General features: G+C 39.4%; 1 protein-coding gene across 2 annotated transcripts in view; it reads left to right on the top strand.

Annotated features, from left to right (window-relative positions):
• PDZRN3 (PDZ domain containing ring finger 3) overlaps positions 1 to 26,909 on the top strand; it is a 255,607-nt gene that overhangs the window by 208,362 nt on the left and 20,336 nt on the right. For both annotated transcript variants that reach the window (XM_070738250.1, XM_070738251.1), the window contains 2 exons: positions 6,293 to 6,540; positions 12,843 to 12,930. In XM_070738250.1, the coding sequence (XP_070594351.1) occupies positions 6,293 to 6,540; positions 12,843 to 12,930 (336 nt within the window). The remainder of the gene's footprint in view (positions 1 to 6,292; positions 6,541 to 12,842; positions 12,931 to 26,909) is intronic.

Here is a 26,909-nt window from a genome sequence, read left to right as displayed (position 1 = left end):
GCCTGGGATAAACATATATCCATTGTAAGATAAAATACAGGAAATAGTATTAGGGCAGACTAGATGGACCATGAGGTCTTTTTCTGCCGTCAGTCTTCTATGTTTCTATTCTATGTTTCTAATAGTAATAGTAATAGTAATAGTAAGAATAATTTATTAGATTTGTATGCTGCCCCTCTCCGAGGACTCGGAGCGGAACACCACAAGACAATACACAATATACAAATCTAATAGTTAAAAACAATTTAAAAACCTTTATAAAAATAATCATACAGTTCAAACAGACCATACATAAATTATAATAGCTAAGGGGTATATTAATTTCCCCATGCCTGTCAACATAGATGAGTTTTCAGGAGTTTATGAAAGGCAAGGAGAGTGGGGGCAGTCCTAATCTCTGGGGGAGTTGGTTCCAGAGGGCCAGGGCCACCACAGAGAAGGCTCTTCCCCTGGGCCCCGCCAGACAACATTGTTTAGTCAATGGGACCCGGAGAAGGCCAACTCTGTGGGACCTAATTGGTCGCTGAGATTCATGCAGCAGAAGGCAGTCCAGGAGGTATTCTGGTCCAATGCCATGTAGGGCTTTATAGGTCATAACCAACACTTTGAATTGTGACCGGAAACTGATCGGCAGCCAGTGCAAGCTGCAGAGTGTTGAAGAGACATGAGCATATCTGAGAAAGCCTATGATTGCTCTCGCGGCATCATTCTGCATGATCTTTTCAAAGGTAGCCCCATGTAGAGAGCATTACAGTAGTCGAATCTCGAGGTGATGAGGGTATGAGTGACTGTGAGCAGTGACTCCCTATCCAAATAGGGCCACAGCTGGTGCACCAAGCGAACCTGGGCAAACGTCCTTCTCGCCATAGCTGAAAGATGGTGCTCTAATGTTAGCTGTGGATCAAGGAGGACACCCAAGTTGTGGACCCTCTCTGAGGGGGTCAATAATTCCCCCCCCCAGGGTAATGGACGGACAGATGGAATTGTCCTTGGGAGGCAAAACCCACAGCCACTCTATCTTGTCAGGGTTGAGTTTGTGCCTGCTGACACCCATCCAGACCCTAACAGCCTCCAGGCACCGGCACATCACTTCCACTGCTTCACCGACTGGACATGGGGTAGAGATGTATAACTGAGTATCATCAGCATACTGATGATACCTCATCCCATGCCCTTGGATGATCTCACCCAGTGGTTTCATGTAGATATTAAATAGCAGGGAGGAGAGGACCAACCCCTAGGTACCCACAAGGGAGAGACCTAGAGGTTGACCTCTGACCCCCCACTAACACCGACTGTGACCAACCGGAGAGGTAGGAGGAGAACCACTGAAGAACACTGCCTCCCACTCCCAATCCCTCCAGCTGGTGCAGAAGGATACCATGGTCGATGGTATTGAAAGCCGCTGAGAGGTCAAGAAGCACCAGGACAGAGGACAAGCCCCTGTCCCGGGCCCACCGGAGATCATCCATCATATTCTGAAGCACCAAGATCACTTGCACTTATTAACCCTTTGGGACCCATTTCAGGCCACCCAATGAAATGAGTTAAAGACTACAGCATGTTTGTCCATGTTTCCAGAACTAAACAGGTTCTACAAACCATCAGCGGCCATTGCTATCCATACGCCCAAACTGGAGTGTACTGGTAGGATTTCACCACTGCAACAGAGGAATGAAGAATATCACATGGAGAAAGTGATCACTGCATTTTAGCTGCAGAGAAGCAGCCATCTTGCAACACCAACAAGAATAAATTGTGATGCCATAAAGACAAGCATATTTATTGAGGCAGAAGTTTTGTGAAAGTACAACACTACAAAGGCATATGCTACAATAAATCTGTTAGCCTTTATGTTGCCCTGAGATGCTTTGTTCTTCTGCTATAATTTAGAGCTCACAAATCATAAAAGTACTTATATATTATATTTGTATCCTTTCCTGCTTCCAAGGATCAGAGCTGTATTTTAATTGTACAGGAACTCTGGAAGCTACATTTATTGTGTTCAAGACTGTCCTGTTTTTCTCTGCCAAAGTTCATAGGCAGGTCAGAAATATTCGACTCAAAAGCCGTCTAGGACAAGTGAACCCAGATGGTCAGGATAAAATGAAGAACGCTGGTGGGAATGGCATTTTCAGGACTATGGACAGAGCTCCAGGCACATTATGCATTTGAACTCTTCCCATTTCCTGGAAGAGGTAAAGCAAGGGTGGTAAAGTCTAGAATTCTGTCCTCCTTTCAGAGCAAGCTGTTATTAGTTTGCTGGGATACATTAAGACCCTCTCAAATCAAGTCAAGTGATACCCAAGGTTCTTGTTTCCGATAAAAGATAAAATTAAAATTTCTGTTTACAAACTGTTAAAGGAATTTTGTAGTACTTCATGAGGGGGTGATTAGAAGCTAAGTGATTCATTCTATTTCCATATTTGTGGCACTTCTCCTTCAGAATTGTGTGTATTTATGTGTGAGAGATGGAGGGTAGGGAGGAAAGGGGAGAGAGAAGGGAGATTATTTGTTTAATTACTCTCTCATTTGCCAGCCCAGCAACACTCTTTTTCCCTTCTATGAAAACCTTTTCCTCTGGAAAACTAATATCCTGTTTTCAGGTACCTATTAGCCAATTAAAACAAAATGATGTCAGGATGGACTTGCTGTCCTCTTAATAGATTGACATCCTGTACCATGTTACATCTCCATTCAAAGACCTGAATTGCAGCAGGTATTTTTGCCAAAATGGGAAGATGTGAATGCTGCTGGCACCACCACCATTCAAGGTGGTGCTCTTCCAGATGTTTAGGTGGAAAACCATGCTGGCCAGTAAATGTTGGGATTTACCAAATTCCACTTATGTAGGATATATCAGGCTAGGGAAGCAAAGTTATCAGAGTTGCAAACCAAACATATCTGACAAGTTTCAGATTGGAGGAGTTCTGGGAATTATATGTCCTACATCTCCAAGTCATACCTGTTAAGTGAAAGCTAATCTATATGGATGTAAATTTTGAAATTAATCAAAATATATACAGATACACGCAGACAGAGCAGTCAAGTGTTTCTGCAAAGAAGGTTTAATCAATCTCTTATCAATAATGTTTATAATATGTTTTGGAATAAGAATTGACATGTACATATGTATTGCAAGTCATTCCCTCCCTAACTGATGTTAGCACTGAAATAATGCAAAACTTGTTACAAAGATGCTGTATATATTAGGGGGCTCTTTAAGAGTGTTTGGTGTGAAAAAGCCATTTGGACAGTGAAGTATTTTTAGCCTGCAAAACAGATAAATCATGGATGAACAAAACTGTTTTTTATGGCACTGTTGAATTGAAATATATTTGCACCATCATGTCCTGCTTTGCCAAAGCATAGGTGAATGCAGTGATATATTAAGATATATCTCTATATACTGTGATGATTCTTCCACAGTAAGGATAAATCAGGCTTTAGAGATTCCTGATCAAATATTCTCTTTATCTTTACTTTTTCCTCCCAATTGTTTCTATATCTAGTTGCATTCTTTACATACTTTTATTTTTTTTAAAGTCATTAAATCAAATTATTTTCTTGATAAATATGTACCCTAATGCCGGACTAAATTCCAGTATGTTTTCAGATCTCAATATGATTTATTTCCTTCCACATTATTTATTTCCTTTGAGTAACTATGAAAAGGAGACTAGTGATGTGCATGCATCATTGATTATAGGCAGTTATTATTTAGTAAGCAACTTCAGGTAGGTGGCCATAATTTTTATCAGAAGATAAGAAAACAACAACAACCATGTCTAGTTTTCATGAACTTTACATTTTGCAAAACAGCATATTTGGAGTGTTGAAGAAGCCAAGGGATTACCTTAACTTGGAAACCCTTGCAATCTGCAGGGATATAATAGGGTAGGAGATGACCAGGCTGAGTCTGCAAGTGAGGTCATTGTAAGTTTGATGACATTACACTGCGACCTGAGACCTAAATCCAATCCCCCTATGAATTCCATTGACTCTTATCTAGCTCCAATTTGCCTTGACAACTGGTAGATCAGATTCTGCTGTATAGGTACCATGAAAAGTAGCATTTTTGAATTCTATTCTGGTTACTGGTTTCTTGTGCCTGAGAAATAGGTTCCGTCTGATTGGTAAAATCATACAATAGCTGTTGAAATAGACACTGTGACACTTGCCCAATTAAAAAAGAGAGAATTCCAGGACGAAGAAGCATGATAGTAATATATTTATAGGTCATACCTGCTCAGTTTGAGTCCCATTTATTTGCCACTTGGGGATTTTATGTTAACACTAAAACTTTGGTTTTCTGATAGTTTATTGATGGATTTTTGTATTGTACAGAATAAAGCTAGTGCTTTAAGTGCTTTTCTTGTTCCCATCTGTGAAATAGACAATAATAACTGCATTGTTTGGCATACTGTAAAGCTGTAAAGCTAAAATCGCACAATCGCCTAAAATAAATGGATGATAGACCGAAATAGCAAGTGCTTGGATTATGCATTTAAATAAGATTAAAAAGTAGTGGAACTTATATGCAACCTTGTCTTTCAACCTTCATAAATTGGGACTGTTTTTTAATAAACATCCCCAAGGAATACAGGGGGACTAGAGCCACATTTGAACATATTCTCAGTGTCCCAAAGGTGTTTTTTTCCAAAAAGGCAACTGGACTTTCTTGGGGTTTTCTTTCCCTTGAAAACATTTTGCCTATCATCCAAGAAGCTTTGTCAGTTCTGAATGAATGGAAGGAAAGTTAATAGACACCTTACCATTCAGTTTATTCACTGAATAAAACATTTTCAAGGAAAAAAATCCAACCAAGTCCAGCTGCCTTTTGGAAAAGCACCTTTGGGACAACCATGATTGAGAATCTCCATAGACATTCCCTGGATATGTACTGGAGCATTAAGAGAAGAAAATGTAATGGAAAAAGGATATAAGAAAAGGAGCCTGAAGTATCTTTTGAAATGATGGAGGAAAGCAGGCAGAGCCATACATGATATTTGACAGGCATCACCTCTACTAGACAATGCACCAGATGTTCATGCAGCTTAATTCTTTCAGCTGAGTATCTCTGAAGTGCATTTTCACTATGAATTAACAGTAATAGGTGTCACAACAAAATGCTTTTTCACTTCAAAGAGAGTTGAAATAGAAATTGCATAATGTTTTGACAACTAGCCAAAACAATAACCAAAGGAATATTTAAGAACCATGGTTAGTATGCACTACAGCAGGCTACTTCTGCTGACTGCTGGGCTGCCGGCAGTTCAGCAGTTCAATTCTCACTGGTTCAAGGTTGACTCAGCCTTCCATCCTTTTGAGGTCAGTAAAATGAAGACCCAGATTGTTGGGGGCAATATGCTTAGAGAGGGCTGAAAAGCCCTGTGAAGTGGTATATGTGTCTAATTCCTATTGCTAAGTGCTAGTTAAAAGGGGGGGGATGTAACCCAGCAATTTTTAATAGGTTTCTTAAATAATCTAAGGTCATCTCCAACCAGATGAATTTTCAGCCAAGACAAAAGCAGTTGCATGACAGTGATTATCAGGATATTTTTCTAATATAGAAGTCTAGACCATGTATACCTTAATTATTCTCTGTTCCACAAACATAGGGATGAATAATATTATAATTGACAGGTTAGCTGATCAGCTACAGAAATAACTTCCCATGGCAAGTTGAAAATGAATCTGGAAGTTCCAAAGTCATTAAGACTTTTATCTGTTATTTATGAATACAGCTACTTTACCTTTTAATACCTACTTTACCTTTTTATACCTACTTTACCTTTTAATATGGACCACAGTCCATTTTGAAGTTATTTATAAACAAACAAACAAACAAACAAACAAACAAACAAACAAACAAGATAGGGAGGGAGGGAGGAAGGAAGGGAGGGAGGAAGGAAGGATTTTTCTTGTGCCATAAACAATGCCAAACCAAAACAATTTAAACATGTTCACATCTGACAATGTGGACAACAGGGCAAGATGCTTTAATTCACCCCTTCAATATTTGCATGGGTGCTGTTGAAAAGGAAATTGACTTAGACATTTTAGAAGCAGCCAGCAGAAGAAAAGCCTTGTTGCATAAGGTTTAGCCCAACCATCATTATATTACAAAGGTGTAGAAGGGTTTCAAAATCAAAGTTCATCCATTAGAGAAGCATGTATCCTTACAGGGATGGGAAGATAGGGGAGGATGTTTATTTCATAAAAGTTTTCAGTGAAAGAGAAGCCATGTTCTTACTTGCCTTTTTTCTGGTTTTGTTGTCTCCCTTCACAGGTAAATGGAAAAGATTTGTCCAAGGCCACTCACGATCAAGCCGTAGAAGCCTTTAAAACAGCTAAAGATCCCATTGTAGTGCAAGTCCTAAGAAGAACTCCACGCACCAAGATCTTCAGTCCTTCTCATGAGTGTCTCTTGGTAGACATAGGCACTCAAACTGAGATTACCTTTGAACATATCATGGCTTTAACCAAAATGGGCTCACCTACCCCACCAGTTCTGGATCCATACCTCTTACCTGAGGAGTAAGTACTATGTTCTGTAATGCTGAAATTTCAGCTAATGCTATGGGTGCTATTAGTCACCAAAAACAAGTTAAAAAACATAGAAGGGCTCAATTTCATACGTTGGTGTCCTCAATAACTGAAATGCTAACACCTAACTTTATATTCAGCCCCCATTAACTGAACAATTTTGTATTGTATGTATGGGTAATATGTGATCCAGCAATCATCTTACACCCGTAAAAGCAATATCAGATTTATTTATTTATTATTTAGATTTGTATGCCGCCCCTCTCCGCGAACTCGGGGCGGCATCTGATGAAATTCAACAACATGATTTCCCATTCAAAACACACCATACAGACACACCCCAAAAAGTGAAAAATATGAGTTATGTATTAGGCTATTTTACTCTTTAAATCTTCACTCTTTATTAACAAAAACCCTGAGTCCTAATGACATCACACCCAATGGACATGTTAGTGCATTCCTCTGCAAATTTGGAACCCGTTCATTTGGCTTTCTAAATGGAAAGAAAGAATCACATTTCTTCATCTCTTAAATCCTTCAGTTTGGCAATCCAGGTCAGGTATCTGGATATCTAAACTCTAAACCACAGTCTGCCTAGTAGCAAGACAATTAAAAATAATATGGTATATTCATACACATGTCCATATTAGTATGGAACTTTAAACCAGTTTCTTTGTGAGGACCCATTATTCTCTGGGTAGACAATTATTCTCTGAGTAACAATTCAGACTGTCTTAAGTGTAAAGTAATGATGGGTGTTTTCCAGTAAGCCAAAATAACTACAAAAATCAAAGAATGAACATCGAATTATCAAGTAATACTTTTCTGTATGAACAAATTTGTTTTTGAAGATGTCCTTATTTCAGATAAAGATTTTTAAAGAGCTATTTCTATGAAATCTTCAGGGAGAAACTATATAGAAGGATTTATATTAAAATAATTCTCTTTGAATGTGTTCACAATATGATTGCATTTGTATTAAAGTAATTATTAAAATACTTTTTATTCCAATGAATCATTTTTCACCATAACACTCAATGAAATTAGGAATGGCCAATTAGGTTAATCATTATCAATTGAACTTTTAAATGAAAGCAAAATCACAGCAACTCAGAAATAGCAGTAGCAGCTTATAATTGAACCATCCAAATTAATTTAAAAGACTGAGTAATTAAAAGCCTCAACAAGATTTTCTTTGCTTGGCAATTAAAACTTATCAAAAGAAGGACAAACTAACCTATCACTGGGTGCGATTATTGAAAAAACCAACCGCAAAGAGACATTTTGGGGGGCCAATATCACAATGGAAACAGATCAAAATAAAAGAAATATAATAATAATAATAATAATTAATAATAATAACAACAGCAACAACAACAACAGAGTTGGAAGGGACCTTGGAGGTCTTCTAGTTCAACCCCCTGCTTGGATAGGAGACCCTACACTACTTCAGACAAATGGTTATCCAACATCTTCTTAAAAACTTATAATATATTTTGATGAAGTTCCTTGGATTACCCTCACACTACTAATTTGAAATTGCAACAGTTCAGGCAATGCTATTTAACAATTTAGTGCTTTATGAGTAAGAAACATTGTGCTGATTTTTTTTAATTATTTTTTTTGGAAAACATGTTGCTAGCTGAAGCAGACTGCTCACTTAGCTGTGTTTCCATAAACATATCTAGAGTTTAATTAATACTACATGTGCAAAAGCAATCTGGATGGCTATACAGTATTTCCTGCCATCTAGTGGTCATTTCTGTAGTCTAGTTCAGTGTTTCCCAACCTTGGCAACTTGGAGATATTTGGACTTCAACTCCCAGAATCCCCCAGCCAGCAAATGCTGGCTGGGGAATTCTGGGAGTTGAAGTCCAAATATCTTCAAGTTGCCAAGGTTGGGAAACACTGGTCTAGTTGTAGCAGGCCTAATGGCTTTGTGCCTAGGCATAAGTAAAAAAATAAGTGTAATTTATTTATAAAAACATTTAATTGCCGCTAAAGGTTTTATATACATAAGTAAACAAAACTAAGGAAATCACCATCTATTTACTTGATATTTTTTTAGCAATTTGATAATCACTACTAAATAAGTAGGTAAATAAACTCTACGTAAATCACTCATATTTTAGAACTGAGGTGAGGAACCATGGCCCTTTTAGGACTTGTGAACTTCACCTTCCATAATTCCCAGCCATGAAATCCACAAGTCTTCCCCCACCTCTGTTTTAGAACAAGCAATATCACTCGCTGAAAATTAATACACCCTCCTCCCAGGATACTTGATATAGTCTTCAACATTAAGTAAAAATTACATAAATTCTCCCTCCCCCCAAAAAATAAAGTGCTGGTTGTTTCCTGCCTTGTTCATGAGAGCTCCTACTAGGAAAGACCATAAAATAAATGGCAAGAGTACATCTATCACATAGAGTTTAGGATTGGGAAATTTGGTCTTCTTTTATCTGCAAAATATAGAGATCCTATGAATTAGATACAGAAATTTTGCTAAATTATCTTAGGATAGATACCCAAGGGAATGGGAATGTACTACTTGTTTGTACCCATTAAAAACTGCAGTGCTCTCTACATAGGGCTACCTTTGAAGAGCGTTCAGAAACTGCAGATCATCCAAAATGCAGCTGCATGAGTGGTCATGGGCCTTCCTAGGTATGCCCATGTCTCTCCAGCACTCGGCGGGCTGCATTGGTTGCTGATTGGGTTCCGGACGCAATTCAAAATGTTGGTTATGACCTATAAAGCCCTACATGGCATTGGACTTGATTACTTATGGGACCACCTTCCGCCACATGAGCCCCAGTGACTGGTCAGGTCCCACAGAGTCGGCCTTCTCCAGGGCCGTCAATAGACAATGTTGTTTGGTGGGGCCTAGGGGAAGAGCCTTCTCTGTGGGGACCCCGGCCCTCTGGAATCAGCTCCTCCTGGAGATTCGTATTGCCCCCACCCTCCTTGCCTTCCATAAGCGTCTTAAGACTCAATTATGTTGCCAGGCTTGGGGTCATTAGTTTCCAACCCCCTTGCTGATATATGGAAATGTATATTTGCCTCTTTGATTGAGGATGATTGATTTTTAAACATGGGTTTTAGATTAACTAGTTTTAAATTTGATTGGATTAGGATATTTTTGTATTTTTTTAAATATGTTGTAAGCCTCCCCAAGTTCTCGGAGAGGGGCAGCATATAAATCAAATCAAATCTATCTATTAATCATAATAGTGTTAAGTTTCTTTGGTTGGTTGGTTGGTTGGTTGTTTATTTATTTATTTTTGATTAATAGATAGTGGCATTAAGTTCTTTTTCATCCCAGTAGAGAATGAAAAATAAGGTGGCGGCGGTTAAAATGTTAGTTGTCCCTCCTTTTCAGATTAGTATTACTATTTTAACATCTAAGATCTTTTTTTTTCTAATACTGTACATTATTTTTAAACATAAGTAATTCTGTGGGAAACAATAAAAACAAATGTAAAAACAACAGGCAATCAATGCCTGGATCCAATCATTTGCTAAGTTTAGCTGGATTGTTTTCTGGTGGTTTTAAATAAGAAATAAATAATTATGCACTTCCTCCTTGGTCTCCTTTTCTTACTCCCTCCGCCCCCCCCCCACCTCTAGACTGTACTGCCAATAATTTCCTTTCCCTGTAGTTTGCAGATGATAAGAATGGTTGCTAAGGATGGTTGCTAAGAAAATGTATTCTATACTTTCCCTTGGTTTTCTCAATAAAGCAGCCTTTATTTCTGCCTTTATTCAAATATAACCTAGAAACTGACCCAACTATCTGTAAAATACAAATAATGCGCAAGTATGTTGTCATCTTGCTGAGTTCCTTTTGAGAAGTTAAAACAATGGGTTACTGAAACAGTCTCCTAGAAATCTATGCTCTCCCTTCCGTATGTTCCAATTTTTAAACAGAATTGTTTCTGTTTAAAGAAACAATTCTGTTTAAATTGTTGGCAAGAAAATATGTTTTCCACATTTATGAAAGTTTTCTTATTTACCACCTGAGATGAGGACTTGATTACCTCATTCCAAGTGGGCTTTAGTATTTTTTGTTTTGTTTATTCTCTTGTTGATGAAAAGTTACAAAGTCCCGGTGATGGCTTTTCTTCACGTTACATACCTGTTCAGCCTTTCTGATAGCTCACACCGTGGTCGCTCTAGCGATCTTGTTTTTCGAATTGGAGAGCAACTTGGAAATTAAATTAGATACAAAAAGGACCTGGTGAAATCCGGAATATGTAAAAAACAAAATGAAATAGACAAAATATTAACAGGCTCTGATAAAAAATTCATAACCAAAATGTATAACTATCTAAGTCTAACTACTATCTAACTACGAAAATATCGAAGAAATAGTTAAACCTAATATGATAGCTTGGATGACCAACTTTGGCTATGCGATCCAACTGGAAGACTCGGAAAAACTATGGTCAGTAAACTACAAGATGACGCTATCAACACCTTACAAAGAAAATATCTATAAAATGTTTTTCTGATGGCACTATGCGCCAGCGCGCTTAGCCAAAATAAATGTGAATGTAAGCAACAAATGTTGGAAGTGCAAAAAAGAGGTAGGAACATACTACCACATTTGGTGGCGATGTAAGGAAGCAAAAAAATTTTGGACCCAAATTCAGACATGGATGGAAGAAATATTGGATTATAAACTTGAGATAAAACCAGAAATGTACTTATTAGGAATAATTAGAGGCAAACATAGTAAAGAAAATTATTATTTAATAAATCATATACTCACAGCTGCAAGATTAGCATATGCACAAGTATGGAAGCAAGAAAAGACCCCAAACGAAGAAATGGTGATTAAAAAAATATTAGACTGCGCCAAATTTAGCAAATTAACATACGAGATACAAAACCAACAAAATAAGGACTATTACAGAGTGTGGGAGAAATTATACAACTGGGTGGAAATTAAGAAAAAGGTATAGTAAATAGAATTGTAAAAGATAAATTTTGTATATATATAAATTGTAAATGTTTAATGTTGTTTGTATGTTGTTTAAATATTTGTATGTTAAATATTTTTTTAAAAAAAATAAATAATAAAAAATAAAAAAAATAAAAATAAGAAGATGTTGGATAACCATCTGTCTGAATTAGTTTAGGGCTTTCTTTCTAAGCAGGGGGTTGGACTAGAAGACCTCCAAGGTCCCTTCCAACTCTGTTGTTATTACTATTTTTATCGTTCCTTCATGATCTTCTTCTTTGGGTGGAGTTTAGGAAGACTGGAATTTTGTTCATTCGTTTGTTTGTTTGGAAAATTGATATATCTGCCTATTTGCTCACAGCGACTCTAGATGGCTTATGGGCAATAAAACATCTAATTAAAGAGAGGAAACTTTTCTGCAATCTTCCAATATCACCGCAAGCATAATAATTTCTCCAAGTATTTTTTTCTTCTGTGGAAAAAATAATAATTCAAAGTCTTTTTTAATCAAGCCAAAGAATAGCTGGAAATGATCACAATTTTTCATGTGGTTTCAGATCAGTTACCCACTTTCCCCCCATGATCTTTTCAATGGAAAGTTAGTGTGCTGCTGAACAGCCACCACATAATTTCTCATTGATTTTTCAAAAACACAACAATAGCTGCGCAAAGACACAAATTGGCATACTGAATCTTACAGTCTAAACCTCTCAGGACCGATGAACAGATGGAAAAGAAGAAGAAAAAAAATCCATCATCTTCAGTGACACCATTAATCATGGCCTTTACCTCTCTATCTTTTGGCATTTTTTAAAAAAAGCTGGGGGGGGGGGGAAATGTGTCCCCAGTGATCCAAGTTTGCCTCCTCTGCAATACAATAGACCTGTTCCCTTCTGATAGCAGTCTCATGCATGCTTCTCCTCTCTCCCATCTTATCATTCACGCAATATCTTTCCCCAAGCTTTACTTCCCCTGAAGTTATATCTTGCCTGATAGTGAATTGGCACTGTCACTGGAAGTCTGTTCAAGGCCCTTGTGGAATAAATGTTCTTCTGTCTAGTAGCAGCAAACCACACCTGGAGGAGGCCATTATAATATGATGCTGTTGCATTATATTAAAGAGGCAAGACGGCTTTTATATGTGGAAGCTTTTAGAGGGTGGGTCATTGTTTAACGTGCTAACAACCTCAGCGCCATTGATCACAGGCAATGCACCAGTCTGGATGCATGCTGACATATTAGTGATGATCTGCCATGTGACTAGGGGAGGATTAATATGCTAATTAGAATCAGGAGAGATAACCTAAACTGTGCTTTATTTTCCCAGGCATTCATCAGGGCATGAATACTATGACCCCAATGTTTACATGGGAGGCATTCATCAAGACATGGACAGAGAGGACCTAGAATTAGAGGTATGAGTAATAACTTGAAGCAGTCATTTAGTATACAAATGCTTTAATATATTTTCATGTGCCACCACCATTACTGCTGCAATCAAATTAGGCATTACATTATCCCAGCTTATTGGAAATATGCTTCTAAATAATCTATTTTGTTCAGCAGTTTACGCTACAAAGAATAGGAAATTAGCACTCATTTGGTTTGATATTCAGTTAATTAAATATTACATAATTAAAGGGTAAGAAGCAATGTTTTCAGCTGGTTTACAACCACAGATTTTCCACTATGTATTTCACATATGAAAAGACTGGTAATAAAATTTGAAAGCTGGAGCATTCATTTATAATGTTTCTGTGCATATATGAATTTTTAGTTGGAAATGTGCTATCCTAAATCTTAGCCCTCCTCATTTTTGTAGGGAAATGAAGAAAGTAAGGAAGTTGACTGACCTTGGTGGAAACATGCAAGGACTAACCCTAACCTAAGCAAGGGGGTTTGAAATATTTGTAATCCATGGGAAACAAGATAATCTTCCAAAGTGGCTCAGTGTCAGCTAATCTAGAGAAGAAGCACATCCAGGAATACTAGCTCTAATTTTATTGTAAGGATAAAACCTGTTATTTAACCTTGAAAGCCTAAAAGTGCAAGTTCCCCCCCACTCCTTTACAGTCCAAGATACTGTGGAAATCCCCTCCATTGCTTCTGCAGGTTACACTGCCTCTCATCTAATCATTGTTTAGTCTACAGCTCTTCCTTCTGTCTCTTAGAATCAAGCACAATCAGCATTGTAGTCAAACACCATCCTGATTCACTTCAGTATATGGGGACAGAAGAAGTAAAGTACAATTAGTCAAACTTGCAAGATCCTATTATTATAGCCAATCTCAATAAAAGTAACTCTAGCTTTCCCGTAGAGTTCATTTCTGGTCTGATCTACTTAATGCTGTTGAAATGGGTATGGGAAATGATAGCGTAAATTGAGTGATGGGAGTGCTTTATTATGGGAGGTTCCTCAAGCTGGTAGTCATGTTTTAATTGGCTGTTCCGCATTTATTCAAGGAAGGAAGAAATGCAAGGAAAACTCAGCTCAGAAAATGCTGGAATAAATACATAGCTTCCTTTTCCAAATTACTATGAAAATCATTTTCTGTCAGAAAGAATACTACCTAGCTCCAATATCTCAGGGGCTGCCACAAAGAAGAAGGAGTCAACCTATTCTCCAAAGCACCAGAGGATATAATGAGAAGCAATGGGTGGAAACTAAATAAGGAGAGAAGTAACTTAGAACTAAGGAGAAATTTCCTGATTGAATGGTTGATCAGTGGAACAGTTGTCTCCAGAAGTTGTGAATGCCCCAACACTGGAAGTTTTTGAGCAGATGTTGGATAACCATCTGTCTGAAGTAGTGTAGGGTTTCCTGCCTAAGCAGAGGGTTGGACTAGAAGATCTCCAAGGTCCCTTCCAACTCTGTTGTTGTTGTTGTTGTTGTTGTTGTTGTTGTTGTTGTTGTTAATAGTAGTAGTAGTAGTAGTAGTAGTAGTAGTAGTAGTAGTAGCAGCAGCAGCAGCAGCAGTAGCAGCTCCAAATTGGCAAAAACAGAGATCTTCTTTTATCAGTGTATCAGAAACAGTTTACCTTCAATAAGGTCCAGTATTGGTACTGTAATTTGATCACATTGATATGAAATGCATTAATATTTAAATCCTGCTTAGCAATTGGGCTTCTAATACAAAGTTGATCATCTTTCAGGCATATAAAATGCCCCTGTAATTTATGAACTTTGCATAATTTCCCTCTTATCTCAACCTGGTGCCTTCTAGAGCAGTGTTTTTCAACCAGTGTGCCGTGGCACACTAGTGTGCCGCGAGACATGGTCAGGTGTGCCGCGAAGCTCAGAGAGAAAGAAAGCAAGAGAAAGAGAAAGCAAGAGAGAGAGAGAGAGAAAGCAAGAGAGAGAGAAAAACAAGAGAAAGAGAGAGAGAGCAAGAGAGAGAGAGAAAGAAAGGGAGGGAAGGAGAGAGAGAGAAAGACATAGAGGGAGGTAGGGAGGGAGAGAGAAAGAGAGCAAAAAAGAGAGGAAGGAAGGAAGAGAAAGAAAGAGGGATGGAGAGATAGAGAGAGAAAGAGGAAGGAAGGGAGAGGAAGAGGGAGGGAGAAAGAAATAGAGTGAAGGGGAGGAAGAGAGAGAGAGAGAATTGTTTTGTCCAAACTTTTTTAGTGCCTCCCCACCGCTCAATGTGCCCCAGGGTTTCGTAAATGTAAAAAATGTGCCGCAGCTCAAAAAAGGTTGAAAAGCACTGTTCTAGAGACATCAGGCCCGCAGTTTCCAGATTACCTTGATGAAAATCTTTAATTTCACAACACATGGACAGACTCAACCATCAGTTCAACTGGGAAACTGTGGACAAGTCCACAGTTGGAAGTCAGATGAATCCGCCTTCAGCAGCACACAGAGATAAATAACATCTACATAACACTAAGAAAGAAAAAAGACCAATCAAAAAGCTCACAAGGAAACAAACAGACTGAAACATCTCTTCAGCAGCAATCAACACCCAATGAGCAGAGGTTAACACCAAAATCAGCACTAAAACCAACAATCAAAAAGTAAACAATACCCCAATTAAGGGACTACCAATGCCAACACACAAGCTACCCAGCAGTCTAATCAAGGAACTATCAAGAGCACTCCCACCAACACTGACAAGTACACACCATTACTATAGAACAGTAAGAGCAAACCCATTCATTTCTAGCACTTCATTCTGGTGTGGTTAGGAAATGTTTGCAAGAAAAAAACCAAGCTTTGTCTGCATTGGACTTCTGCAAGAAAACCACTATGCTTGGAGAACACCAAAGACTCCACAGTTGAACCTTGAAGAAAATACAAATATTTTCTTCTATTGGTTCCATAACATTTTTCCAGGAGCTCTATTCAGGCATCCTCCAGCTATTGCTTCCGATTTCCATATCTATCAAATGTGCAACAATTGTTATTGCCATTATACAGCAGCAGAACAAGCAGCTACTTTCAAGCATTTTACTTCAGGAAAGTTCTTAGGTTTCTATTTTTTTAAGCCCTCTAATATGACCAACTAAATATCATGGATATTTGCTGATTAAAGGGAGTTTCCCATTTAAAGGGAATCTTTCTAAACTCGGGAGACCAAGATCAATGGATAGAGTCAGAGTGTTAAAAATGCTCAGACAGTTCTAACCACATTGTTTGCTTATTGACTAATTTGTCTCAAATAGACCACTGGGCCACTTGCTTCATCGACTTAGGCAGGATTGTTGCAAAGAATGTAAAATATCAACCCAAACCACCTGGGCTTATTGCTCTATAAAACACCCTGCGACTTCCAGTCCATCATCTGGGCTTTTATGCCCTTCCTAATTCACAATTAATGACTTAACAGATATTGTCAACAAGTCCCCTGTGTAAATGACTATCGCTCTTGCTAGAATGCAGTGAAAAGCAGTAGAATCGCCTACCAATCTGTACAAGCTGATAGCAGTCACAAGTATTGAGTAACTGCCAAGTACTGTCCACTAAAGACAACAGCAGCAAGCACAGCTCTGGATTGAAAACTGAAGTCCAAAGTTGCTGGGAATTCAGCAAGATATTCCATTCCTAGTCTCAAAAAGTAAAATGTAATCTTTAAAAAAAAGCAGGCACAAATAACACTGAGGCAATATGTATTGAGAGATCTTATTTTGAAATTTCATTCAAAATGACCAAGATCAAAAAAAAATATAAACAATAGTACTCTTTTCCATGAAACCTAGCATGGCTGCAACTTAGCTGGGAAGTATTAAAATACAGGGCAGCTTGTGATGGATTTGGGGAAACAAAGGGTAGTAAGTAATTCTTAAGGATTGTTTCCAGTCACTTTTTGATAACTTATTGTTCTGTCTGGGTCCCCCCAGACGCCAACACCAACCAAAAAGAGTAGCCAGACACACTGGTAAAAAGCAAAGGCAGTTTATATACTGGAAAGCAAACACAGGCAACAAAAACTGTTCTTACAGACAGGAACACGATGCAGTTTCACAGAGGTTTCACGAAGGCCAGGCAATAAAACAGGATTCTTGCTGGCAAAAACAACTCTGGAGATAATAAAACCCACGCCTCCCCCAAGTCTTCCAGGCTTCTAGGCCACAAGCCAAGATCAGAGACGCCAAGAATCTAAGCAAGGTCACAGGACTCCTAGTTGATAACTCTCCACGAGACTGTAAGGGCGGGCCTGCCTTTTCAACCCTGCTGAGGAGAACCACACCCAAACCCAGCTGTTGCCAATTCAGGGATGGAAATATCTTTCTAATTGTCCCCTTCTTTGAGCTGCACGTCTCTGCCTCATGTCTATTATAGCCTGTGCGTCTTCATCCAATGAATCCAGGCTACTAGCTGGGGAGAGCCCCCCCCCCGGGGGTCTCAGGCTGCTTTCCCTCCTCCTCCTCCTGACGTTCCTCTCCCCCGTCTGCCTGGTCCTCCCCCTCCTGGTCACTGTCCTCCTCCTCTGGGCATGGATCCGGCAGAGCTCCAGCCGGTCCCTGAGGAGCCTCAGGCTGAATCACAACACTTATTAAGAGATAATATGAGAGCAAGTAGCAGCTAAACAAGGCTTGATTCTGATTTACTTGAATAAACCCTTGAACATATTAAATATTATAAATATTATTCATTTAAAAAGCCAGGATTGGAAAAAAGAATATAAGAGTAGTAAAAGTGTATGAATGAATGTGGGCAAGTATACATGTCCCAAAATAATTTATAAGATCAAATCTGGGTTAGGCACCAAGACTAGAGGTTTAGTCTTCCATGCTTTTGGACTCATTCTGGAGCCAATCCTCCAAGAACATCTCATCGGAAGGCATCATTGCCAAATCTTGTGTACGATTGCTCTGTGAAATCTATTCCCTACCAATATATCTCAGATGGTAACCCTAATTTCCATTCAAAAATATCTGTGTGCTCATGGATGTTTTAATATTACATCTTATATTAGTTTTTAAGGAGGCAGGGCATATCAAAAGCTTCTGAAATTACTTAGAGAAATACGATTCACAAAGTGTCAGAGTTAATTTTGAACTTGCTTTGGAAACATGGAGGATAGTAGACACCGGACAGTTTTCTTAATAAAGACACTAAAGCAGGAGTTTTTTCTTTCTTCAGAAGGCTTTTACTAATAAAAGTATTAACTCTGTGCTATATTACAGAACACCTAACCAAACTATTACACTAGATGACACTATTACAGACCAATCAACCAACCACTACTAACCCACTATCAGACCACACCAAACCAACCAACCACACCTATGCAAAGCTGTATTACAATATATACAAGTATTGACCAGTCAGGTCATAGAACAGATTGCATCATTCTGCTGATGCACCACGACTCAGCATTCCTTCTACTTTACAGTAATTACAGCATTTTCGCTACTTGCAATATTACTCAGGTTTTAAATCCTGACATAAAGAGCTGATTTTGTGGGACACAAGGAGTTAGATATTTAAGCCATTTCTTGAGTATTGATATCCATGCTTTCTTTACTGCCATTTGTATCTTCAGCTGAATTTCGCTACAATTTTTCAAATTCATAATATTAATTAAGAGCAGAGGGTCAGGGAGATATTTGGTACTCTGGATCTGATCTGTGAGTAACTTGATTAAGAGTGCCTAATTTTATCCAGCTAAGATTGCTTCTAGTGAAAACTAGAAATTATTTATTTATTACTTCATTTCTTTTGCTGGGGTCAAACATAGTATGATGCTCGATCCCAAGGTTGTAATACCTTGAGTCTTGGGACAAGAGCTTGTTCAGAGGTATTAAATATTTTAGGTATAGAGCATTCTCAAAGTTCCACCATAACTCTCATTGCTCAGAAGGATTACAGTTCTGTTCACCCTCATCAGTCCCTCACACTGGCCTGCCACCTCCATCCCAAAAGATCTTCACCACCACAATACAAAACTATTTTCAAAAACACAATTTATTAGATTATTTTGAGGGAATACAGCCCCTCAGATAGACAGTTCCCTTTATCAGCCTCTACACTAAGCATGCCACATTGAGTCTCTCCCTTAAACCGTTGCCCTCCCTTATTTTCATAGGAGGAAGAAGGGCACCAAGAACCCCAGATGTCTACTTCTGTATCTCACCCAGGTTATAAATCATTAGGACAGGTATCAAACTCAAAGATACACAAAATGTTCACATAGAAACTCCAGTGTGCGGATTGATTTCATCGATGCCCATGTCCCAGTTTATGCCTTATTACAATTGGTGTAAAAATGTCCAACAATTGGGAATCTCATACATCAAGTCCACTTCTAGATTAATTCAATACATCAGGGCATCTTCACAGATAAGGAATTTGCAACACAGAGCCCCCCACTGATATTACCTACCCTATTTACTTACTAACATAGCTAATTTGGATTTATATGCTGCTCAAATCCATAAAGACTCAAAATTGTTCTCTTTAGTAACAGGATTAAAACAGGGCATCCAAACAATAATAGCGATCCACCATTAAACATCAACATTTGCCTATCTCACATATCCTTGGGAAGGGTTTGAGAGGAGGACAAAAATCCCAAATCCAGTCTGAATATCTGGTTGACTATTTGATTAATCATAATAATAATATGAAACAAATTATAGTTGCAATACTTTTTTGCCAAAAGACTGAATAGATATCCATGTAATATGGATGCTCCCTCTTTAGAACAATTGCCCATTCCAAGCCTAGACATGATACATTTCCATAAGGTTAAAGGGAAAGGAACTAGTCAAATATCAATTAATTGAATCAACTATTTATTTATTTATTTATTTATTACTTGGATTTGTATGCCGCCCCTCTCCGAAGACTCGGGGCGGCTCACAACATGTAAAAAGACAAATCATAAGTAATCAACAATTTAAACTTTTAAAGATTTAAAAAACCCCACAAACTAACAGACTCACACACAAGCATACCATATATAAATTCAACGTGCCCAGGGGGGGGGATGTTTCAATTCCCCCATGCCTGACGGCAAAGGTGGGTTTTAAGAAGTTTACGGAAGGCAGGAAGAGTAGGGGCAGTTCTAATCTCCGGGGGGAGTTGGTTCCAGAGGGCCAGTGCCGCCACAGAGAAGGCTCTTCCCCTGGAGCCCGCCAACCGACATTGCTTAGTTGACGGGACCCGGAGAAGGCCCACTCTGTGGGACCTAATTGGTCGCTGGGATTCGTGCGGCAAGAGGCGGTCTCGGAGATATTCTGGTCCAGTGCCATGAAGGGCTTTAAAGGTCATAACCAACACTTTGAATTGTGACCGGAAACTGATCGGCAGCCAGTGCAGACTGCGGAGTGATGGAGAAACATGGGCATACCTAGGTAAGCCCATGACTGCTCTCGCAGCTGCATTCTGCACGATCTGAAGTTTCCGAACACTTTTCAAAGGTAGCCCCATGTAGAGAGCATTACAGTAGTCGAACCTCGAGGTGATGAGGGCATGAGTGACTGTGAGCAGTGAGTCCCGGTCCAGATAGGGCCGCAACTGGTGCACCAGGCGAACCTGGGCAAACGTCCCCCTCGCCACAGCTGCGAGATGTTGTTCTAATGTGAGCTGTGGATCGAGGAGGACGCCCAAGTTGCGGACCCTCTCTGAGGGGGTCAATAATTCCCCCCCCAGGGTAATGGACGGACAGATGGAGTTGTCCTTGGGAGGCAAAACCCACAGCCACTCCGTCTTATCCGGGTTGAGTTTGAGTCTGTTGACACCCATCCAGGCCCCAACAGCCTCCAGGCACTGGCACATCACTTCCACCGCTTCGTTGACTGGGCATGGGGTGGAGATGTAAAGCTGGGTATCATCGGCATATTGATGATACCTCACCCCATGTCCTTGGATGATCTCACCCAGCGGTTTCATGTAGATGTTAAATAGCAGGGGGGAGAGGACCGACCCCTGAGGCACCCCACAAGGGAGAGACCTAGGAGTCGACCTCTGTCCCCCCACTAACACCGACTGCAACCGGCCAGAGAGGTAGGAGGAGAACCACTGAAGAACAGTGCCTCCCACTCCCAACCCCTCCAGCCGGCGCAGAAGGATACCATGGTCGATGATATCGAAAGCCGCTGAGAGGTCAAGGAGCACCAGGACAGAGGATAAACCCCTGTCCCGGGCCCGCCAGAGATCATCCATCAACGCGACCAAAGCGGTTTCCGTGCTGTAACCGGGCCTGAAACCCGACTGCTGGGGACCTAGATAATCGGCTTCTTCCAAGGACCGCTGGAGCTGGAGTGCCACCACCTTCTCAACAACCTTCCCCATAAAGGGAAGGTTGGAGACTGGACGGTAGTTATTAAGCACAGCTGGGTCCTAAATATCAGTACACATTTAAATATATTGCATGATGTTTTTTTAATCAACTAATTGTGGGTGGTTCTTGCCCAAGTTTATTTTATATAAATACTCTGGCAATTAGGCCCATTATAACCTCTTATGTGCCCCGTTCAGGATTTCAGTCTGTAAACTAGTGGCAATGTTATAGGATTAATTTCATGGAGCTGATTACATAGGTACTGTATTTGCTGCTCATCTAACACCTTCACAGGGTTGTTTTCTAAAGCCAAGACTGTGCCCCCTGGGAATATAGATGAGTTCATCTGTTTAGTTTAATACCTCCAGATGTATGTATCCATTATCATCCATGCTTTAAATTTTTGCTGCCGAAAACACCACTATAAGCTCACATTTTTCAATTGTGAGAGTCTTTATTAAAAGACTCCTTAATAACAAAAGATACTTACAAATGAAAGGAAACGTCTAAGCTCAATATCTTATAACCTCCAGAGAGCACTTCATTTCCAATAAAAAGTGATCCTTTGTGTCATTTTCAAAAGAACAGCTCTGTTTTATAAAGTTTAAAACTGGCTTTAACAAGGATTGTTTGAAATAATGTTCAATAAACTTCTGAGGACAAATTTATCTTTGTTCAGATAGCTGTTCATTCATTATTATCTTTTATTTTGGAATTTTACTGTTATGGGCAGCTATAGACATAATAATAAGACATCCTTGGAAGAAGCCGATTATCTAGGCCCTCAACAGTCAGAATTCAGACCTGGCTACAGCCCAGAAACTGCTTTGGTCGCACTGATGGATGATCTCTGGTCGGCCCGGGACAGGGGTTTCTCCTTTGTCCTGGTGCTTCTTGACCTCTCAGTGGTTTTTGATACCATTGACCACGGTATCCTTCTGTGCCGGCTGGAGGGGATGGGAGTGGAAGGCACTGTTCTGCAGTGGTTCTCCCCCTACCTCTCTGGTCAGTCGCAGTCGGTGTTACTGGGGGGTCAGAGGTCGATCCCTAGGTTTCTCCCTTGTAGGGTGCCTCGGGTCGGTCCTCTCCCCCCTGCTATTCAATATCTGCATGAAACCGCTGGGTGAGATCATCCAAGGGCATGGGGTGAGGTATCATCGGTACGCTGATGATACCCAGCTGTACATCTCCATCCCATGTCCAGTCAGCGAAGCAGTGGAAGTGATGTGCCAGTGCCTGGAGGCTGTTAGGGTCTGGATAGGTGTCAACAGGCTCAAACTCAATCCTGACAAGACAGAGTGGCTGTGGGTTTTGCCTCCCAAGGACAATTCCATCTGTCCGTCCATTACCCTGGGGGGGAATTATTGACCCCCTCAGAGAGGGTCTGCAACTTGGGTGTCCTCCTCAATCCACAGCTAACATTAGAACATCATCTTTTAGCTGTGGCAAGGAGGGCGTTTGCCCAGGTTCGTCCGGTGCACCAGTTGTGGCCCTATTTGGACAGGGAGCCATTGCTCACGTCACCTTGAGGTTCAACTACTGCAATGCTCTCTACATGGGGCTACCTTTGAAGAGTGTTCGGAAACTTCAGATCATGCAGAATGTGGCCACAAGAGCAATCATGGGCTTCCCTAGGTATGCCCATGTTTCATCAACACTCCTTGGCCTGCACTGGCTGCCGATCAATTTCTGGTCACGATTCAAATTGTTGGTAATGACCTATAAAGCCCTACATTACATCGGACCAGAATACCTACGAGACCGCCTTCTGCCGCACGAATCCCAGGGGCCGATTAGGTCCCACAGAGTTGGCCTTCTTCGGGTCCCGTCGACTAAATAATGTCGGTTGGCGAGGCCCAGGGGAAGAGCCTTCTCTGTGGTGGCCCTGGCCGTCTGGAATCAACTCCCTCCAGAGATTTGAACAGCCCCTACCCTCCTCGCCTTCCGTAAAATGCTGAAGACTCACTTCTGTCGCCAGGCGTGGGGATGATTACCTCCCCACTTCATTGTTTCTCTGACCTCTGTAGTATGATTAATTGGGTTGAGTGTGTACGACTGCGTAGTTGTTATTTTATGATATTGATTATTTTATATTAATGTTTTTAATTGACTTTTTAAATTTTAATATTAGATTTGTAATGTATTGTACTATTGTTATGTTGTCAGCCGCCCCAAGTCTTTGGAGAGGGGCGGCATATAAATCTAATAAATTATTATTATTATTATTATTATTATTATTATTATTATTATTATTACTACTACTACTATATCTTGTCTAATAATCAATAGTGTTTGTACATCATCAAGGTTCATGCCATTAACTTTCCTTATCAGTTGCCAATTAGCAACTGATTTTATCTAATTGTGTTCCACATTCAGAATTTTGTATTTGTATATTGTTGAATGTATAAGAATTCTATAACACAATAATAATCTATTCTCAAACTGATGTCAGTAGTCATTCCTGGCTCTTAAAATGTCTGTTAGAAAATATCCCCCAAACCATATTCTTTCTAGTGTACATTTTCCAGTCATTTCAGCGAGCCTACAAATGTTTCTATTGTAGTCTAAAAATGCAGTCTAGGAAGCTGTTTTATATAGTGCCATGCCATTAATCTATTCTTTATTCTTTCTTGAATATGTTTTTTTACAGATATTAGACTACCAATCCCTTTATTCTCAGCTAGGAACATTTCATACAAAAGTATTTTCTAGGCTTTTTAGTGTGCAAAGGAGGATTTCTGGCTCAGAGCTAAATTCTTCATGTCAAAATATGCAATAGAATAAATCCTCCACTTTGTCATATCAAATTGTTTTGTTCACTTGATGGACGGTAACCATATGGCTCCATTAAAGGAATGAGATTTACCCTTTTTTATCCTTGCTGCAGAATTGGTGGGGGGACCAAAAGACAAATATGATTTACTCCCCCGCCCTCTACATACTCCTCTGGATATTTATTTAATTCACTATCTGTATAGCTGCCAAATGTATGAATTGTAATACAGGGTAGCTAACAAGGATTAAAAACATAGAACAGAAATAAAGAATAAATATAAAAACCCACAAAACCACATTATAATACGACAGAGCTTAAACTGCAATCATATCTGCATTCCAAAGTCATTATAAGTGGGCTCCTTGAAAACCAGATTTTAATTTCATTCTATTTCATTTTTACTCTATGGGCTTTATTTCAGGAAATAACTGGAAAAGCTAGATGGTATTTTGTTTAAAAGAAAGAGAATAACTTGCTTTACATTAGTAGCATTGATAGCCATAAACTCTTGAAGGTTTATGATTAGATTATAACTTTTCTGAAATGCAAATAACTAGGAAACAACTATTATTCTTTCTCTGTACACCAAATTATCATATTTATATGATAATTAGAGTAGCATCTTGTCCCCTCTTCATCAATTTATATCATATTTAGAGTAGCATAAAATCCCAGTTATTTCTGCTTCTAACTAGAGCTGAAGCAATTGTACTCAAGGGTAAATCTGCATATAATTATGCATAAAAAGCCAGATATTAAACACCTGTTCAGAATTTGTCCCGAATGCAATTTTTTTCTTGTCTAAGCTCTTTTTCTCTAAGCACCACTTCTTCAGATAACTTTTTAAATTTTATTTTGATGATTTACCCCCAGCATTGTCAATGAAAAGTGCATAGCAAGGAATGAGGAAGTGATGTGGGCTGAACGTATGTCATACTGAAAAGAACAATGACCAGCTAAGATACTGCACAGGGGTATGAAAATATCCAAACTATTAACATCTGAAATATAAAACTTTGTCTCAGGCCTAAAACACATTCCATAAGTTAATTCACATTAGTGTGATCATCAGTGTGAATGTGATATTCCAGATAACATAAATAGAAACCAAAGAATTGACAATTAAGATTTTTAATGATAGCCCTATGTATTTTTTAACCTTTGCCTCTACTAAGCAACCACTAGTCCCATGTATGTATTACATAGAAACATAGAAGTCTGGAGGCAGAAAAAGACCTCATGGTCCATCTAGTCTGCCCTTATATTATTTTCTGTATTTTATCTTAGGATGGATATAAGTTTATCCCAGGCATGTTTAAATTCAGTTACTGTGGATTTATCTACCACGTCTGCTGGAAGTTTGTTCCAAGGATCTACTACTCTTTCAGTAAAATAATATTTTCTCACGTTGCTTTTGATCTTTCCCCCAACTAACTTCAGATTGTGTTCCCTTGTTCTTGTGTTCACTTTCCTATTAAAAACACTTCCCTCCTGGACCTTATTTAACCCTTTAACATATTTAAATGTTTCAATCATGTCCCCCCTTTTCCTTCTGTCCTCCAGACTATACAGGTTGAGTTCATTAAGTCTTTCCTGATACGTTTTATGCTTAAGACATTCCACCATTCTTGTGGCCCGTCTTTGGACCCGTTCAATTTTGTCAATATCTTTTTGTAGGTGAGGTCTCCAGAACTGAACACAGTATTCCAAATGTGGTCTCACCAGCGCTCTATATAAGGGGATCACAATCTCCCTCTTCCTGCTTGTTATACCTCTAGCTATGCAGCCAAGCATCCTACTTGCTTTCCCTACCACCTGACTGCACTGTTCACCCATTTTGAGACTGTCAGAAATCACTACCCCTAAATCCTTCTCTTCTGAAGTTTTTGCTAACACAGAACTGCCAATACAATAGACTTTTCCATTTCTTACAGTGGAAAAAGCCTTTCCTGAACTGGATGATACAGTGTTTGGATAGAAGCCCAGAGTCATTCTGAGAGCTGCATGCATGCTTCCATCTTTGCATATAGCTCTTGTCTCCTCTTCATTAATTTTTAACCTAACCATAGGTTAAACTTAGGAGAAAATAACATTTCAAAAATAGCATATGTACTTCATATACTTTATCCCATCCAGAATGTTTACAACAGGATTCCTGCATAAATCACATTGTACATATCTTAGTTGTACATTCCATTCTTGAGTATTGCTTTTCTCAGACATTTCCTTCGAAGGAACCCTTGAAATAATTTCCAGATCTTGCGGAATCTCTGCATAAACATTGCAAATGTTGCTTCACAATGTATGTGTCCAAGTTTTACAATGTTTATAACATCAGAAAAGTGGAAGGTTGGCAGCTGAGTTGTGGCATATAAAAATTCACACCACTGTGAGTACTAGCCTTGCATGGCTAGTACTCAAACAAAATATGTTTTTCCTAATCATGATATCCCTAACACCATCTCATGGAACTACTTGATGAGAAAGACTACTGTGAAAATGGTGCAACAGGTTAACCAGAAGTTCATTTCCAAACTTCCAGTTGGCCGCTTGGGCTGGTTTTTGCTTCAGGGAAGCCTCCTGGACCCTGGGGATGGTGAAAAACCGCACAAAGGACCAACTGGAAGTTTGTTTCCAAACTTCAGGTTGGGCCGTTTTTCAGAAGGCTTCCCTGAAGCCTGGTGCCAGCAAAAATGGCCCCAAAGAAGTCCCCAAATCAGGCGGCAGGTGTACGCCTGCGTAATAGAGCTGACATAGGGCAATGCCTTGCTTGCTTTCCAATATGGCTTTGGGTGCAATCTGTGGCATGCATGCCATAGATTCACCATCATGGGTCTAGGAGAACTCACCATGGCCAATTTGCCACAGCCAACTCATCACTGGTTACTCA

The sequence above is a fragment of the Erythrolamprus reginae genome, chromosome 2, assembly GCF_031021105.1.
Source record: "Erythrolamprus reginae isolate rEryReg1 chromosome 2, rEryReg1.hap1, whole genome shotgun sequence".
In the NCBI taxonomy this organism is placed as follows: domain Eukaryota; kingdom Metazoa; phylum Chordata; class Lepidosauria; order Squamata; family Dipsadidae; genus Erythrolamprus; species Erythrolamprus reginae.
Note: the sequence above shows the minus strand (reverse complement) of the source record. Positions and strands in the feature narration are given on the sequence as shown.